Source organism: Perca flavescens, chromosome 6, assembly GCF_004354835.1.
Source record: "Perca flavescens isolate YP-PL-M2 chromosome 6, PFLA_1.0, whole genome shotgun sequence".
Taxonomy (NCBI): Eukaryota; Metazoa; Chordata; class Actinopteri; order Perciformes; family Percidae; genus Perca; species Perca flavescens.
In genome coordinates, this window is record NC_041336.1 from 5,977,937 (window position 1) to 5,995,507 (window position 17,571).

Below are 17,571 nucleotides of genomic sequence, written 5' to 3' on the forward strand. Positions count from 1 at the left end.
TTCGGTGCCACGTTTGGGCAGGGTCTTTTCTGCTCACTGTGGAGAGTTTGCGCGTTTATACAACATACATTTAGTTTATGCCAGTTGCATGTTACCTAAACTGCCGAAGGCAATGAGACAAGACTGTGGTAATAAAGTATTGTTATACAACTTATTTTCCAACTATTTTAAGACTTTTCTGAACTATTACTTTTTAGACAATATACATTCACACAGGACAGAAAACTTAACATACCAAACTCCTTTCATTTATTTAAAACATTCCAATATAAAAGAAATTACACATTTCTGAATTATTGTATTTACAAAAAACATAAATTCTTTAACATCTACAGTTTACATAGTTTGTTCACTGCAGTCTCGATCGAGCTGTAGAGATTTCAGGTTTACAGTCACAGGTTTGTTCACACTTTTAGCTCGCTGCAGCTTAAGTAAAGTAGCTGTACAGTTCATATTTTTTTAAAAAGGCACTAAGAATGGACAGGCTAGGGCACATTTTCTACAATTAAACATCAAAAATGTGTCACATAGCAAAATCATAAATAGCTTTTGCCTTTGGCAGCGACCAAACTGAGCTCATTCATCACAGAAATTTTTTTTTTTAACTTATAGACAGACATTTTGTTTTTACATACTGAAGGCTTAATAAATACAAGCACTTTGAAAAGCAAAAACTTTGCAGTTTTCCTATGCAAGTCAAGTTTCTCAGGAATGTAACAAGAATGTGCAACAAGGTTGCAACAATCACCCGATTGAAGAGGGGAATTATTGAGCCACACAAACCGGTCAGGTCTGTTCAACACCCCTGCAGTTTTCAGGATGTTAACAGCAATTAAAGTGTCTGATTATTGGTATGGCTCATGCAGCAAAAAAAAATAAAATCACAATCGTCGTAGAATAATCACATTGTTTCCGCAATTAGGAGCGTGGAAGTTTACATACATTTGAATGGGGATTTAGGAGGGGATAATATTTCAACCTAACCCCATTTCAGACCGTTGAATAAAATATTGTAATGTAGAAAACGAGAAATTACTCCTTTTCATTCTCCTGAGAATCTGACTGAAGCACCATCTGGAAGCATTTACACTTCATTTCAAGAATAGCACCAGTAAAACTCCCAGATAAATACTTTAAAATGTTCCGTTTTCTCTCAACCAAGCAACGAGAGCGTTTGGCGATCCCACATCGTTAACATCAGTGGACTCCAGTCGCTGCTGCGTCAGTCTAAAACTCCGTTAACCAGTATTAGTTAACCAGAGTCACACACTGTCCAAAGAACAGCAATTCCTGACAATCTCAAGTTTCAGAAAACCAAAATTAATAAAAAAAAGGCCGACATGAGTTCCAGATCTAGTGTTTAAAAAAAATAAACATGCTACATAAAATTTGCTTTTCTAAAAATCGTGTCCGGTTGGCGACGAGCTGATGCGTTCAGAGACGTCACTTCAGGTCAAACTGTACTAAGAGGTAGTGCGCCCTGCTCAGTGATTGGCTGGTTTCTCTGTGCTGCTGGGCGGAGTCAGGAGCGCTCCCACGGCAACGGGAGACATCTGACAGCCAGGGCTGTCAGGCCGAAGGTCGTGAGATTTTCTCTGCACGATAGAAAACAAAAAGTTAACGTTAGTCGCGAAGGTTTCCTAAATATCCACAGCTTCACACATAAGTCAACTTTTGAACATTAATGACTGAAAATCTACACAGTAAACAATCATGCTGCTTTTATTTTAGTGTTTCCTACACAGTAAACAATCATCTGCTTTTATTTTGGTATCTTTCAAGTGCATAGAACTTTAGACTTGAACCCCAAAAAGGTCACTCTAAGTAATCTTTTACTTTAAAAAAGAACTAGCATTATATTACCATTGAAAGATGGATTTGGGAATTTCATTAATTGACATCAGCTGACTGAAGATTTAAAGAAAAAAAAAAAAAAAAGAAAAAAAAGAAAAAGGCTAAAGTTCTGAGCCAACAAGCGTTAGTGTACTTTTAAGTGTTAAATTAATTGAAGGCCTTTTATTTTTGTAAAAAACACCCTTAAGTGCTCGGATATGGGTTTTTATGACTTTGAGTCATAACTCTTCTGCCTCTCCATAAAAAGATTTTAATTAGAGAAGCTGTGTGTGTTGCTCACCAGCAGGTCCAGATAAGCCACGTGTGTCTGGATGTTGTGCCGGGCGTCAGGTTTGACTTTGGAGAAGATCTTGAGTTGAGGTGTGGGTTGAGATCGCAGGACGTCCATGAAGGGACTCATCCACCGGACACAAGGAGCCACGCCCTCCCACGTCAGACCTGACAGACACAGTCCGACGGGTTAGGATTTAGAGTCAAATAAAAATGTAAAGCTCAATTTGAAAAAGCTATTAAAAGCATCAGTATTTAAAAAAAAAAAAAAAATAAAGCCTAAAGTAGTACAAACACCCACAGAAAAATGTAAAAAGTAGAAGACTATCCTTCCCCCTTAAAATACCCTGGCTTTTCATGAATTAAGTCATGGATCAGAAGGACCTTTGTGATTTCAAAAGACAATCATGGACACCGAGGACCCACACACACACTGCACACTGCAATAAACTCTACCACAGCATCTTATCGTGGTCATTGCATCACATGGTCAGTCCATACCAGACCTTTGTAACCACTTTACAAATTGTTAACAACATTTCTGTGAGTGATTTTTATGTATGTGAGATATATGGGTGTTTGTTGCGTTATGGTTGTCTAAACTAATGGATGGCTAAAATTTCCCTCGGGATGAATAAAGTATCTAATCGTATTTTCATTTTCTGTTTATCATGTCGAGCAAGTCACCTCATTGTCTTGTTCTTGGGGAAAAAAATAAAATGAAGTTTCTAGATATAAAAAAAAAAAAAAAAAAAAAAAAAAAAAAAAAAAAAAGAAACTCAAGTTTTGTCATTGAGTGAAGATCTGTTCACTACAGCTACAACTTGTGGTTCAAGTAGCAGCTTTAAGAGCAGACATTCAGGATGGGAAAACCAAACTCACCCGAGACTTTATGAACAACGTCAAACGTGGAGAAGTGGCAGAAGGCCGCCGCGGCGAGAACACTGTAGCTGTAGTCCAACGAGTGGATATCCAGGATACACAGGTCCAACAACTGCAACACACACACACACACCAAAAGGTCAGTATGAGGGGTTCTTTAGAAGAAAAATAAAGAAACCAGGGATGGTTTGTGCAAGTATGAAGGTACCTGTGTGATCTGGATGTACGTTTCCTGGGAGAACTGCGGCACCAGGAAGTTCTCGCCGTCTTTCTGGGCTTCCACCTGAGCGTACAGCTTCAACCAGGAGATGGGCGTCTCCGGACAGAGATTCCAGTTCAACGCCTGCAGGACGAGGACAACATACAGGTCAACACAAGCCGAGACTGATACGGCACCATCGTATCACAGTGCCTTGCGAAAGTATTCAGCCCCCTTGAACTTTTGCCACATTTCAGGCTTCCAAACATAAAGATATAAAACTAATTGTTTGTGAAGAATCAACAAGTGGGGCTCAGTTATGAAGTGGAACGAAATTTATTGGACATTTCAAACCTTTTTAACAAATAAAAAAACTGAAAAATTGGGCGTGCAAAATTATTCAGCCCCTTTACTTTCAGTGCAGCAAACTCTCTCCAGAAGTTCAGTGGGGATCTCTGAATGATCCAATGTTGACCTAAATGACCAATGATGATAAATAGAATCCACCTGTGTGTAATCAAGTCTCCGTATAAATGCACCTGCTCTGTGATAGTCTCAGAGGTCCGTTTAAAGCGCAGAGAGCATCACGAAGAACAAGGAACACACCAGGCAGGTCCGAGATACTGTTGTGGAGAAGTTTAAAGCCGGATTTGGATACAAAAAGATTTCCCAAGCTTTAAACATCCAAGGAGCACTGTGCAAGCGATAATATTGAAATGGAAGGAGTATCAGACCACTGCAAATCTACGAAGACCTGGCCGTCCCTCTAAACTTTCAGCTCATACAAGGAGAAGACTGATCAGAGATGCAGCCAAGATGCCCATGATCACTCTGGATGAAGAGCAGAGATCTACAGCTGAGGTGGGAGACTCTGTCCATAGGACAACAATCAGTCGTATGCTGCACAAATCTGGCCTTCATGGAAGAGTGGCAAGAAGAAAGACATTTCTTAAAGATATCCATAAAAAGTGTCGTTTAAAGTTTGCCACAAGCCACCTGGGAGACACACCAAACATGTGGAAGAAGGTGCTCTGGTCAGATGAAACCAAAATCGAACTTTTTGGTAACAATGCAAAACGTTATGTTTGGTGTAAAACCAACACAGCTCAACACCCTGAACTCACCATCCCCACTGTCAAACATGGTGGTGGCAGCATCATAGTTTGGGCCTGCTTATCTTCAGCAGGGACAGGGAAGATGGTTAAAATTGATGGGAAGATGGATGGAGCCAAATACAGGACCATTCTGGAAGAAAACCTGATTGAGTCTGCAAAAGACCTGAGACTGGGACGGAGATTTGTCTTCCAACAAGACAATGATCCAAAACATAAAGCAAAATCTACAATGGAATGGTTCACAAATGAACACATCCAGGTGTTAGACTGGCCAAGTCAAAGTCCAGACCTGAATCCAATCGAGAATCTGTGGAAAGAACTGAAAACTGCTGTTCACAAACGCTCTCCATCCAACCTCACTGAGCTCAAGCTGTTTTGCGAGGAGGAATGGGCAAAAATGTCAGTCTTGATGTGCAAAACTGATAGAGACATACCCCAAGCGACTTACAGCTGTAATCGCAGCAAAAGGTGGCGCTACTAAATATTAACTTAAGGGGGCTGAATAATTTTGCACGCCCAATTCTTCAGTTTTATTTGTTAAAAAGGTTTGAAATATCAAATAAATTTCATTCCACTTCATGATTGTGTCCCACTTGTTGTTGATTCTTCACAAGAAATTACAGTTTTATATCTTTTTGTTTGATGCCTGAAATGTGGCAAAAGGTCAAAGTTCAAGGGGGCCCAAATACTTTCGCAAGGCACTGTACATAGTGCACAGGTTTACATCGTGTTAAAAGCAACAACCAAAGAGGCTGTTGAATGCACACTGGTTACACGCAAGAGAGAGAGATGATGGAGAGATGAACTGAGAATTAAGAAAATAGGCACCCGACAGCCGGAGGAGACGATCACGTTCGTCTCCTCCGATCCCTTCTGTCTTTTACGTTTTGCCTTTTAAAAACTAAATAAGATTGGCTATGATTGAAAAGCTCCATATCACAGAGACAGAGAGAGAGATCTTTCAGTAGTTCTGGCATTTTTCATCTTTCAACATTTTGGTCAAACTGTTTTTGTATTCTAGATGTTGATGGGTTTTTAAAAAAAAAAAAAAAAAAAAACCCATACCTTCAGTATGTGAAGCTCTGTGCGCTGGATGTCCCAAATATCGCAGGCGCCGTCTGTGACGTAGGCGAAGTCTAAGATTTTAGGAGGGTAGATTTCCTGAAGATGAGTTAAGCAAGTTATTAACAGAAACAGCAATTCGAACTACAATTTATACATCTAGATGACTATTTAGTCCGGACTTTAATTACCACATAAAAAAAAAAAAAAAGGTAAAAAACACATTTATAAAATTGTAGCCAAGGCTGCAACAAAAGATTATATTTATGTTGTTTATTTTCTTGATTAATGGATTAGCTGTTTGGCCTCTAAAATGTCAAAAAATAAAAAAGTGAAAAATGTGGATCAGTGTTTCCCAAAATGACGTCTTCAAAATTCTTTTGTCCACAATTCAAATATATTCAGTTTACTGTCACAGAGGAGAGAAGAAACTAGAACAATATTCACATTTAAGATGCTGGAATCAGAGAAGATTTCCCCTTTATTCAAAAAATAAATCTAAATAGTTGCCAACTAATTGATTAATCTTTGTAGCGCTACATTGTAACATTTGGAAATGTGCTGAATTCTGGTTTATATTAATGTGTGCAGCCTATGCATCAACATGCATGAAACACTCGCTGGGGTTTCTGTCAGCGTGCACCGGAGGATGCGGAGGGGAGACCCACCTCTATCTTGGAGGCGACGAAGAGCGCCGTGATGCCGATGAGCTGCAGGTAGTCTTTGTTGACGTTCTCCTGAGTCAGCATGAAGCGGTCGAAGAAGTCCTGGGCGAGGTAGGCCGTCTGGCGGTGGAGGGCGTACACCTCGCACACCTGCACGCACAGAGAGCGCTTTACCAACGGAGAAATCTTTACGAGTAATGTACGTAGACGGGGGGTGTAAAGCACATGTTTTAGCACCAGACCATATTATAAATAGATTCACCGGACAACGATACAATGTTTACCGATATTAGAAAGACTGCACCGATACGATTGAGGAAATTCCATTCAGGGGGCTGCCATACATACAGCAACTAAAACATGGTTCGTCAATTACTGAGGTCTTCCAGACATTTAAATAAAAATAAATAAAATATAAAGTACGACTGTGCAATTAATCGAAATTTAATTGTGATCATGATTTCGGCTCCCAATAATCAAAAAAACAGAATAATCGAGAAAAACAATTATTTAGCTCATTACGTTTTGCAAGTAAACTCTTATTTTCTCGTGTTCTGAATGAAAAAATAAAGTTTAAATAGGAAAAGTATTAAGGCAAATTTCAGTTGTGTTTTTTTTTTTTTTTTTTTTTAAACTGTTGATTTAACTTTTTCCAGTTTTTTAAGTTCAATAATTGCAACATCTTTCCAGAAGTCAACGAGTAATGGTGTTAAATTATCGTGATTTCAGTATTGACCGAAATTATCGTGATTATATTTTTTCCATAATCGAGCAGCCCTAATATAAACTGGGAATTTCAAAATAAAGGCTCATCTTAATGACGATATGTATTGATAATATTGGCTCATTTAAGTTAATCGATACATTGAATCGTTGACACCCCTATGGCTGCACTTAAAAACGTATATAAAAAAGGGGGTGTAAAATCACAATACGATAGCTCAAAAATCAGACAAGAGATACAATATTTACTGATATCACAAAGTCTGCAAAAGACCCGATTGGAATCAGGGGCCTGTGACCAATGCACGAGCCCAGTTGCGTGCACCGACATTTGTAGCTATGACGTTGGATCGTCGAAAGATTTAAAAATCAATATATGGATCGAGGACTAAGTGTTATCACACCCTTATGGCTGACTACTTAAAATGGTTACCAGGAGATTCTGCATCTTAAGGTCTGTGACCAATAAGAGGAATCAAAAAGAATATTTGGCAACACTTGACGGTATCGACATAAGGGTGACATGACACTGTCATGAAGCCTAACCCTACATGACACCTACTAAAAGAAGCGTTAAGTCATAAACGTTTGTGACTTGTGACACATTTCATGACAGCGTCAGGTCACCCTTCAAGTGAAGTGTAAGCGAACATTTCGGGTCCTCACCTCAAACAGCCAGTCGAGCAGGATGGCCCTCATGTTGGGCTGCAGTTTGGGATGCCGCTGCAGGTAGCTCCTGTCGTGAACGTACTTCAGCTCCTTGTTGAGCATTTTGATCCACACGTCGTCCGAGCTGGCCCAGCTGCAAGACAAAGAACGGGTGGGGTTTTTTTAATACTCATTTCATGAGCAGTTATCTTGGTTTTTAAATCTCTCAGCTGTATGCAAAGCAAACATTGTACTTGTTGTTGGGTGATCTGACAGAAATATAACCTCAATAGTTTTACATCTGAAGACCCCTTTTCTTTGTTCCATGTAGGCAACGTCTTTAAAAACTGTCCAGCTCTCTCACTTAATACCAATATATGTACAAAGGATTTCTATTCTGTACATTTGTTTCTTGCACTACTTTCTTTTACTTTATTATGCACCAAACACCAAGACGTTTGACAATAAAACCTGATTAACTTAAAATGCGTAGGGCTGAAACTGACGATTACTTGTTATTTATCGTGCGAGTTGTTTGGTCTCTTAAAAAGGTCAGAAAAAAAAAAAAAAAAAAAAAAAAAAAAAAAAAAAAAAAAAAAAAGGGGACCCAGTGTTTCCAAAGCCCAAGAGGACATCCTAAAATGTCTCCTTTTGTTCAATTTAGGATTTTTTAAAAAATGGAAAAAAAAAAAAAAATACATAAAAAAAGTCTCCCAACCGATACCTAAATAGTTGGTGATTAAATTAATAGTTGACATGTAAATTGATCTTTGACGCTCTAGTTAAAAAGATTTTGAAAAAGGGTTATTAGGGTTAGTTTGTGAATTGATCCAGTTTCAGGGCATCTAATCAATTTGAGCTAAGCACTGATTTGAAGTTAAAGTCTCAACTACAAGCAGAATTAACTGAACGAAGGCAGTAGACTCCAAATACAGAGTCGGGGGGGAGAAGGGGTTAAGCTGCTCAGCGTGAGGTGTTGAGTAATTGCCGCCTCATTGGAGGTGTAAAAGCACACAGACCGTGTGGAGAAGACGCATCATGATAACCCATTTGTTGACAGGATAATCGTAACCCGAATCGTGAGACCAGTAAAGAATCCACACACACACACCTGAGGCAGGGAATGGGGGAGGCCTTGATGAAGAGGTTCTTGAATCTGTACTGCTTGAAGCTGGACGGATCTGCAGGCTCCAGCTCTTTGTGGGGAGTCTCGATGAGGACGCATGGACTCGCTCCGTCCTCCGACCAGCACTTCTGGGAAAAAAAAAAAAAACAAGACGCAGAAGATGAATAAAGAACAGGAAGATTCAGACCGGCTGTGTGGTCGACAGTACGAGTCTCCAAGGGATTGACCTAATCGCTCCATAACTTATATTAACAAATATTACTTGCAATATATAAACAGATATTAAAAGTGACTGACTGTTGCTTTTAGTGTTGCTCTAAAATACAACAAATTGCTTGTTGAATTTAAAACAAATTAAATCATTTAACATATTCTTGAAATTGAACATAAAAAGGCACTACTTAAAAAGAATGAGTTACATTTTAATTTGCTTTTTTTTTTTAATTGATATTTCCTTTCAACTAACAAAAAAAAATTTAAAAAAAATCTTGTAGTGTCTATCGCGATATGTTGCAGCCTTCTGCGATATGTATATTGCACTAGTTGATATGGACATGGCGATAATGAAACTACATTGTGCAGCCCTAGTGGTCGACAGTACAGAGAGTCGACAAGGGATTGACCTTATTGCTCCATAACCTGCATTAACAAGTCTGTGCATCTCTCACTACGTGTTGCTGTATGCATTTGTGTCATTACATGCGCTAAAGTATTGACGTTGTGAACTTCATTTTCCAGTTAAGTCCAGTGGTGACACCTTGTGGTGAAATGAAGGCACTGCATGGTGACTGTACAAACTCCCGAGTCACTTTAACATGACCTCTCATCACCAAGATAAATCTCATAAAGTAATAGTAACTACTTTGAGGTGCTTCGCTCAGTACATAGATTGTGGGTAGGGGGCATATCAGGGACAAAAGCTGGCGAAAAAAGAAAAATGCAAAGAAATATAAAAAAGGAGTTATTCTATATTATTTAGAGTACAACAAAATGGATGCTTTAAATCAGTGCCCCCCCCCCAAACACAACCAGGGCACCCCCCCAAAGCCCTGTCAGATGAACTTACCCCTTCATCAACGCCCAATGAGTGTTCCAAATGTATAACACTGTCATTATGCAATATGTGAATATTGTTCATCATTTTATACAATTGAACAGTCAATATTTAGGTTTGTTAGGTCAGCAATCGTACTACTAACCTCCAAGGATTCTACTACTTGGAGTGAAGCTGAAGGTTTCACCATTTATCCATCAACATTACTTTTAGACAGCCATTTCAACTGTTAATTTCGCCAGTAAGCCAACCATTTCAACCACCAACTATTTCAACCGTTAGCCAACTTCTAGCCATTTTGAAACAGTTTCTCCATTACTTTAGCTACTCAATTTAACCGTTAGTTATGTCTACCACTTATTACCTTCGGCTAAACTTTGGTGCTTAGTTAACTGCAGCACGTATTGTTCAGGTGTTAGTTGACTTAATGGGTCTTCCCACATACACCCTGAAGTCGGTTTTATGGTTCTGCAGAGGCTCCACGCAGAGCTTTCGCCGTAGCTTACGTAAGTGGCCTGGTGTTTATACTTGAGGCGAGTTGAGCCGGCATACGTGTGTGCATGTGTGTGGGGAGTGGGTGATAGAGCAAGGGAGAAGTGAGAGAGCGATGGCGATTCAGAGCGAGTAGTGACTCTAGAGTCATAGCGAGAGAAACAAAGTGTCTCCCCTGTTCTCTCTGACCACGGTGGGAAATCTGGAGCAGGAGAAGTTAACCCTGTCCTTGATCTCAGGTTGTTTATGGAGAAGGAGAACCAGGAGATGCAACGCTACCGAGCCACGGCCGAGCAACGTGCGGTTGCATTTCCCGGGAGGTGCACGTCAGGCTACGGTGTAGACGCCAAGGGGTCTGCGGGGGTACGCTGGCGATTCGACGCAGAACCACAAAACGGCCTTAAGGTACATATCCCACTGGTTTGGGAATCGCTGCTCTAAATATAGAAAACTATAGTATGAGGACTGTCTACAGAAGGGTTATACTGCAAATAATATGCTGAAAATACACTCCAATTACAACTACACAGTTTTCAAACAGGGCAGGGCTCACTGGGAGGGAGGGAAGGAGGGAAAACAGATAAACTAGTACCACACATCCCATTTTTAACTCTTATCAGTTACACACACACACACACACACACACACACACACACACACACACACACACACACACACACACACACACACACACACACACACACACACACACACACACACACACACACACACACACACACACACACACACACACACACACACACACACACACACACACACACACACACACACACACACACACACACACACACACACACACACACACACACACACACACACATTCAGAGTTAATGACACGTGGACACACTGACCTGTATTTCATAGCTTTGTTTCTTAGCAGCAGGTTGTAGCTTTTTCTTGGAGGGCTGGAGAAGAAAATAAAAATAACTAACTGGTGAGTACGGTAAAAAAACTAAAAAGTACAACGAACTTCACAGGAAGGTGAAATTACTAGAAGAAATACACACTAGGAATCAAATAAGAGTATTAAAAACACACACAAACCTCCGATTTCCTTTTCTTCAGTGGGGCTTTGACGGTCGGCTCGAGTGTGTTGGAATCTCTGGCTTGCAAAGTGATGCGACCGCTGAAATGAAAAATGAAGTAAGTCAGCTTCACAGCGTTAGGTCCGGACACCGGCAGTCACACACAACTGGGTTATCAAATATGGGTTTCAAGTCGCAGCGGTTAATCGTCTCATCTCGCTAAAGTTCCTGTAATCGAAACAGGGTGACATTTACACGACTTAAAAAGGAAATGCAAGTGAACTCTAACACTGACGTTTAGTGAAATCATACTGGCGACTGATCTAACGTTTGTCATGCCACTAAAATTTGTCTGAAATTGTGTTTCGGCTCAAGATCAACTGAAAACTTGACCTGTGAATTGTCCCATGTTCTGTGAGAATGCATACATTAGTCTTTATCAATATCAGAAAATGGAAACGTTACAAGAATATTTGGATACACACGTTGGCCTAATCACACCGCAACTCTATTAAAACTGGACTTTTCCCTTCTTGGTATGGAGGCCCCATGTTGGCCCCCACACCACAGTTTGAGGACAAACACCAGCTGCTTACCTGCGTCTGAACATTGTGTCGAGTGTATTTATGGCTCTGCTGAAAAGAAAAAAAGGGAACAGGTGAGATTTACATCCAAAAAAGTACACATATACAGTATAGACAGACATGTGACAGCATGGGCTACAGATAGGATGAGGAATTAGGGATTTTATAAAATATAATTACTCTAAATCGCCTGGGAAGCACTTCATGATCTGTTACAGGGTTCTGTGGCCATGTTGAGGAGCCACTGGGCCCCAACATACAACATGTTGGAGGTCACTAGTGTGTGCCACCCTGATGAGGTTGTATAAGCCTGTAACAGGCCAGAGCCAAGGAAAACTACTAAATAATGTTATAAAGAGACTAACTGGCTCTTGGAAAGTCCTGGAGAAGCCACACAAGGACCCCCAATAGACCACATTTTATACGCTCAGTTCGGACCTGGTGGCAGTTAGCTTGTGATGAAAGACACAGGTTAGCTTGTGACCACCAAGAAAAAAAAAAAAAAAAGAGGAGGCAAAAGTAGCTCAAGGAGCAGTAATGGTCGACTAAGAAAGCTAAAGCTCCACATAAGATTATGATAACCAGAGCCAAACGGGTAAAGGCATTTATAACTTAATATAAAAAGAGCCAGACTAGCTCTGTAAGCTAGTGTGGTTAAGCACAGCCAAGAAGGAGGGGGGCTGGTTGCTCCCTCGATTTCAAACAAAAAAAGCTCAAAAATGCTGCATTTTAACCAACGTTTATCATCCACAGTGAATAGACGAACATCTGTAGACGACATTAGTGTAGGTTGTTTGCAGGAAAACGCGAAAATATGGACTTTATTTGGGGATTGAAACTCAAAGACGCGCCAATTTCTGAAGCTCAAAAGCGGGAGGATTTGAGCCCTGCCTCCGCAGAACCTCCTCCAGGTTTGCGGGGGAAACTAGTAAAAATGACCGCTTAATAGAAGCTATATCGACTTTAAACCGCTCTCTATTGCTAGATTAAACTCACGGGGACATCATGTGTGAACACAAGCAGTTTTAAAACGTCGACAAGGGCCGTTAAAGCCAAGTAAACCGAGACCACCGCGAGGCTAAGTTATGGAGGGGAGCTACAGTAATTAGCAAACTTAGCCGGGCAACCGCTAACTAGGTCAACAATAACCAACTAACCCAGATATGACGATAAACTGATGTCCTTCTGCTTTTGCATGCAAACAGCTGAATAGTTGCCCGGTTTAGAAAAACTGGGGCCAATTAGAGACAAGTTATAAAAAGCATCTTTTCTGAGAGTTTTAAAGTAACAGGAGCAGAACTCAGTGTTTGTAGGAATAAACGCCACTAAAACCCCAAATATCACTAAACACACTCCTAGGACATCACGTCACATTCAAGCGAGGTAAACTCGATGGTACGAGTAGAGAAAAAGCCATTAAAATAACATAGAAATACAAGGTAAGACTAAGTTATGGCTGCAGTCCTTCGCTTGTCCAGATTTAAATCCGTTTACCACCAAACTACGCCGAGAAAGAAGGATATTTAAGATGGAAATGTGCAATAAAAAACCCCAAGAGTACATTAAGACTTAACACTACATATTTCAGTGTTAATGCGCTCTGCGGGCTCGGGGGGTCTTACCTCCTCGGTGATCAATGAATGAATGCATCAGCTGTGGCGCCGGCGCCAATCCCTTATATCCGCATCGGCTTGCCGCTGCCCACTGCGCATGCCCGTTACCAGTTCACAGAAACGCGCTAAATACTCAGATCTCGGCTGAGATTTTTTACAAACGAACAGCAACGAAGGGTTTAAATGTGATTCACATACACCTCTTTTGAATTTAACATCGTATTGGAAGCGTTAAAACGCGATTAAACGGCTTGTTTACCGTGTTTCAGCAGAGCTTACGTTCATTTCTAACGGACGCCATAACGAAGGAAGGTTTTTTTGAAATAAAAACCGCTTTCCGTTCATTCCGGTTAAACTTTAACGACTCCGGACAGGCAAAGAAACCACCTTACACCGAAAATGTACGGTAATATCCACTCTCCGTGTAGTTATTTGGCTACTTTTTCGCGGCACCGAGACAGCTTCCGCGTACGAGTCCCGCCTGTGGGCGGGGTCTTCGTGACGTCGAGCCAATGGGAGAGGGAGCAGCGACTGCCGCGTGCTTCCTCTGCAGAATGTAAACAGAAAGAGCACGTGGAGCTGCTGTCAAACAGCTGATGGAGAGTAACTGCTGCTGACGTGTGGCTTTATTTCACATTATAAACAGACTCTTGTCTTAAAAATAAGATATTTAAATACTACGCAATATCTGGCGGTAAAGTAAGTAATTGCAGTTACTCGCGTGCTGTATTAAGCACCATTTTGAGGTACTTTTACTTTAATGGTGTGTTTTCATGTCATGCTACTTTTAAACTGCCACTCTTCCACATTTCAGAGGTAAATACGGTTTACTTCACTACGTCTTTGGCGAGAAAAGCGCCAAAAACGTCGAAAAAGCATCAAAAAGGTCGATAAAAGCGCAACAAACGTCGACGAAAGCGTCTTAAAGGTCGCAACTGCGCCAGAAACGTCACAAAGAAAAAAACATAAAAAGGCGTCAAAACTATTGTGGATAAGAAAACCCAACAGCTGATGAATATTGACTCCTGTGTTTGCTATTCTAATCTCAACCTAATAACCTAATTATTTAATGTAAGGACCTGATGTGCATGTAAACAACCAATCAACACTGAAAATGATCACTTTAACTTACTCGTGCTAACCCTTGATGAACAGTGTTTGAAAATATTGGTAAGAGTTTGAGGTAGAAGAAGTATTCAAAGCCTATACTAACTTAGCCTATAGTAAAAGTAGCAATAACTAATCAATTACATTATTACTCAAGTTAAAGTGCGTAAGGATTATTAGCTAAATACTTCCATTTCTTAATATTGTTACTGTCAGTTGAGGATGCTAAAAGCAGCATTTAAATGTAGCTGACCTGGCTGGAGAACAAGTTCTACCTTTTGTTAGTATACTTTTGAGTTGCTTAACCTACTATATAACATGCTGTATGTGATTGTTCTAGGTTTTCAAAATCCTAATCTGCAAAGTAATAGGTAACCCACAGCTGTCAAATGATTATAGACAATAATATTGTATATATCTATCTGAAGTAGGGGCGATTCTAGGATCAGACCTTCAGGGGGGCTCAGCCCCTAATGAGAATGTGACACGCATACAGTGCAGTGTTAAAAGTCCCATGACGTGGTGCTCTTTGGATGCTTTTACATAGACCTTAGTGGTCCCCTAATACTGTATCTGAAGTCTCTTTTATATAGACCTTAGTGGTCCCCTAATACTGTATCTGAAGTCTCTTTTATATAGACCTTAGTGGTCCCCTAATACTGTATCTGAAGTCTCTTTTATATAGACCTTAGTGGTCCCCTAATACTGTATCTGAAGTCTCTTTTATATAAACCTTAGTGGTCCCCTAATACTGTATCTGAAGTCTCTTTTATATAGACCTTAGTGGTCCCCTAATACTGTATCTGAAGTCTCTTTTATATAGACCATAGTGGTCCCCTAATACTGTATCTGAAGTCTCTTTTATATAGACCTTAGTGGTCCCCGAATACTGTATCTGAAGTCTCTTTTATATAGACCTTAGTGGTCCCCTCATACTGTATCTGAAGTCTCTTTTATATAGACCTTAGTGGTCCTCTAATACTGTATCTGAAGTCTCTTTTATATAGACCTTAGTGGTCCCCTAATACTGTATCTGAAGTCTCTTTTATATAGACCTTAGTGGTCCTCTAATACTGTATCTGAAGTTTCTTTTATATAGACCTTAGTGGTCCCCTAATACTGTATCTGAAGTTTCTTTTATATAGACCTTAGTGGTCCCCTAATACTGTATCTGAAGTCTCTTTTATATAGACCTTAGTGGTCCCCTAATACTGTATCTGAAGTCTCTTTTATATAGACCTTAGTGGTCCCCTAATACTGTATCTGAAGTCTCTTAAGGTAAGATGTAACCTTGCTCATTATGACCTCATAAGGAGAAGATTCCTGATTGGTCCATCTGAGCTTTCATTTTCTCAAAGGCAGAGCAGGATACAGGGCTCGGTTTACACCTATCACCATTTCTAGCCACTGGGGGACCATAGGCAGGCTGGGGGGACTCATATTAATGTTAAAAAAACCTCATAAAGTGACATTTTCATGCCATGGGACCTTTAAGAGTATTTTCAGCGCTGTGCTTTGCTGTCAGACGGCCCTTTACGACGGGGAACTGAAGCAGTTATCTCTGCTCTCTTCAAAGCCACCAGACTGCCCTACCGCTGCCTCCATCGCTTACAGTGGTTAGTTTGTTAGTTCTTAACCCTTAAAACCAGGAGTCTTCAATGTTTTTTCGGCCAAGGACCCCTTCGCTGAATGAGAGACGGAACAGGGACCCCCCTACTACATATTGTATGAAATGAAGTTGCATATTAATCTGGGCCTACAATGACGTGTACGGTGGACCTAAATACCTTTTTGTGGTGCATACAATACTACGCTATTAACCCTTGTGTCGTCTTCCCTTCAACCATGAAGTTGTTGTCTATCCAGATCAAAAGTGAAATAGAGTTTTTGGTGCTTTTTTTCTGCATTTTTGGCTCTTTTTTATGCTTTTGGCACTTTTTTCAACATTTTGAAAAAAGTAAAAAATTATGAATTATTATACAGAAGGACAACACAAGGGTTAAGACTGCTTTGTCTTCTATGGAGGGCTGAACAAACAAACCAACAGAGACCGGAGAGCTGCGTATGAAAACATTTATTATAGGCTAATGAGAGAGAGATCACATGTATTAACTATTACAGTCTGAAAACAGATGACCCCACTTTTTTTAATTAGCTTTTTTGTTGACATCAGAACAGAGTGAATTGATCGGTCATACATCCAAAAATACAAAGATGGACACCAGTTATGTCGATAAATAAAAAGATAACCCTAAAAAGTCCTACAACCTTTTTTTTCCTTTTTGGCAAAGTGCTGTATTATTCCAGTAAACTACACAAATAAAAGCAACAAAACAGAAAAAAAACACATGGTGAAAAATAAAAATGCCACAGATATTCTTCACACTTTTTTTTTTTAACTTTTTTAAATAAACAAGGAGAAAAGAGGTTTTGCTACATCATTCTGTCTGGTTTGTTGAGTCATTATAAAATGCTTGGCGGGCGGGCGGGCAGGCGGAGTAAACAAGCTTCCTCCGAGTGGTGCATAGTTGGTTTCTGATGTCCGTTTGTGTGTGTGTTTTCTTTAAATGATAGATTATGTCCACTCAGGACGTAATAAAAAAAAATAGGAAAAAAAAAGGGAGTTCAAGTTCTTCATTGATGCATTGTCATTTCAACATTTTAACCTGGAAGGCACGAGATCCACAAATTTTCAAAAGGCATTGAACAAAAAAACATTACAAATCCCTGTTAGTTTGATGATGGAGAGATGAACTGAGAATTAAAAGAAAAAAAAAAAAAAAAAAAAGGCACCTGACAGCCGGAGGAGACCGATCATCATGTTTGTCTCCTCCGATCCCTTCTGTCTTTTAAGTTTGCCTTTTAAAAACTAACATTGGCTATGATTGAAAAGCTCCATAGCAGAGAGAGAGAGAGAGAGAGAGAGAGAGAGAGAGAGAGAGAGAGAGAGAGAGAGAGAGAGAGAGAGAGAGAGAGAGAGACATTTGAGAAATAAGACCGAAGCATAAACACACCAGAGAGAACCACTCAACTATTACTATATGCGATCATTTACATCCAACCGTGCGGACGTTAATAATGCTGCTGTCCCATCGGCATGGAAACCACCGAGACAAACTGAAGTCAGACGG

General features: G+C 40.1%; 1 protein-coding gene across 3 annotated transcripts; it reads right to left on the reverse strand.

The window, feature by feature from the left end:
- Window positions 1–226: 226 nt before the first annotated feature.
- Window positions 227–13,802, reverse strand: ccne2 (cyclin E2). Of its 3 annotated transcripts, none has more exons than XM_028580236.1 (12): window positions 13,343–13,802; window positions 11,733–11,771; window positions 11,156–11,237; window positions 10,963–11,016; window positions 8,530–8,669; window positions 7,437–7,572; window positions 6,051–6,197; window positions 5,386–5,481; window positions 3,215–3,349; window positions 3,007–3,118; window positions 2,135–2,292; window positions 227–1,595 (listed from the first exon to the last, which is right to left on the reverse strand). In XM_028580236.1, the coding sequence occupies exons 2-12, from the start codon at window positions 11,744–11,746 to the stop codon at window positions 1,485–1,487; spliced, it is 1,185 nt and encodes a 394-aa protein (XP_028436037.1). In that variant the 5' UTR covers window positions 11,747–11,771; window positions 13,343–13,802; the 3' UTR covers window positions 227–1,484. The 3 variants fall into 3 exon arrangements, with proteins under 3 accessions (XP_028436037.1, XP_028436035.1, XP_028436036.1); XM_028580234.1 differs by having other exon boundaries at window positions 8,530–8,672; window positions 13,343–13,801; XM_028580235.1 differs by having other exon boundaries at window positions 8,530–8,672; window positions 11,733–11,768; window positions 13,343–13,398.
- Between the last annotated feature and the right edge of the window lie 3,769 nt (window positions 13,803–17,571).

Excerpts from the sequence above, each read along its gene's own strand:
- ccne2 (XM_028580234.1), bottom strand. Across the intron at positions 7,573-8,529 it reads TCCCCCATTCCCTGCCTCAG|CTGGGCCAGCTCGGACGACG; the intron begins GTGTGTGTGTGT and ends TTTGTCTTGCAG. Across the intron at positions 2,293-3,006 it reads CGTTGTTCATAAAGTCTCGG|GTCTGACGTGGGAGGGCGTG; the intron begins GTGAGTTTGGTT and ends TGTGTCTGTCAG.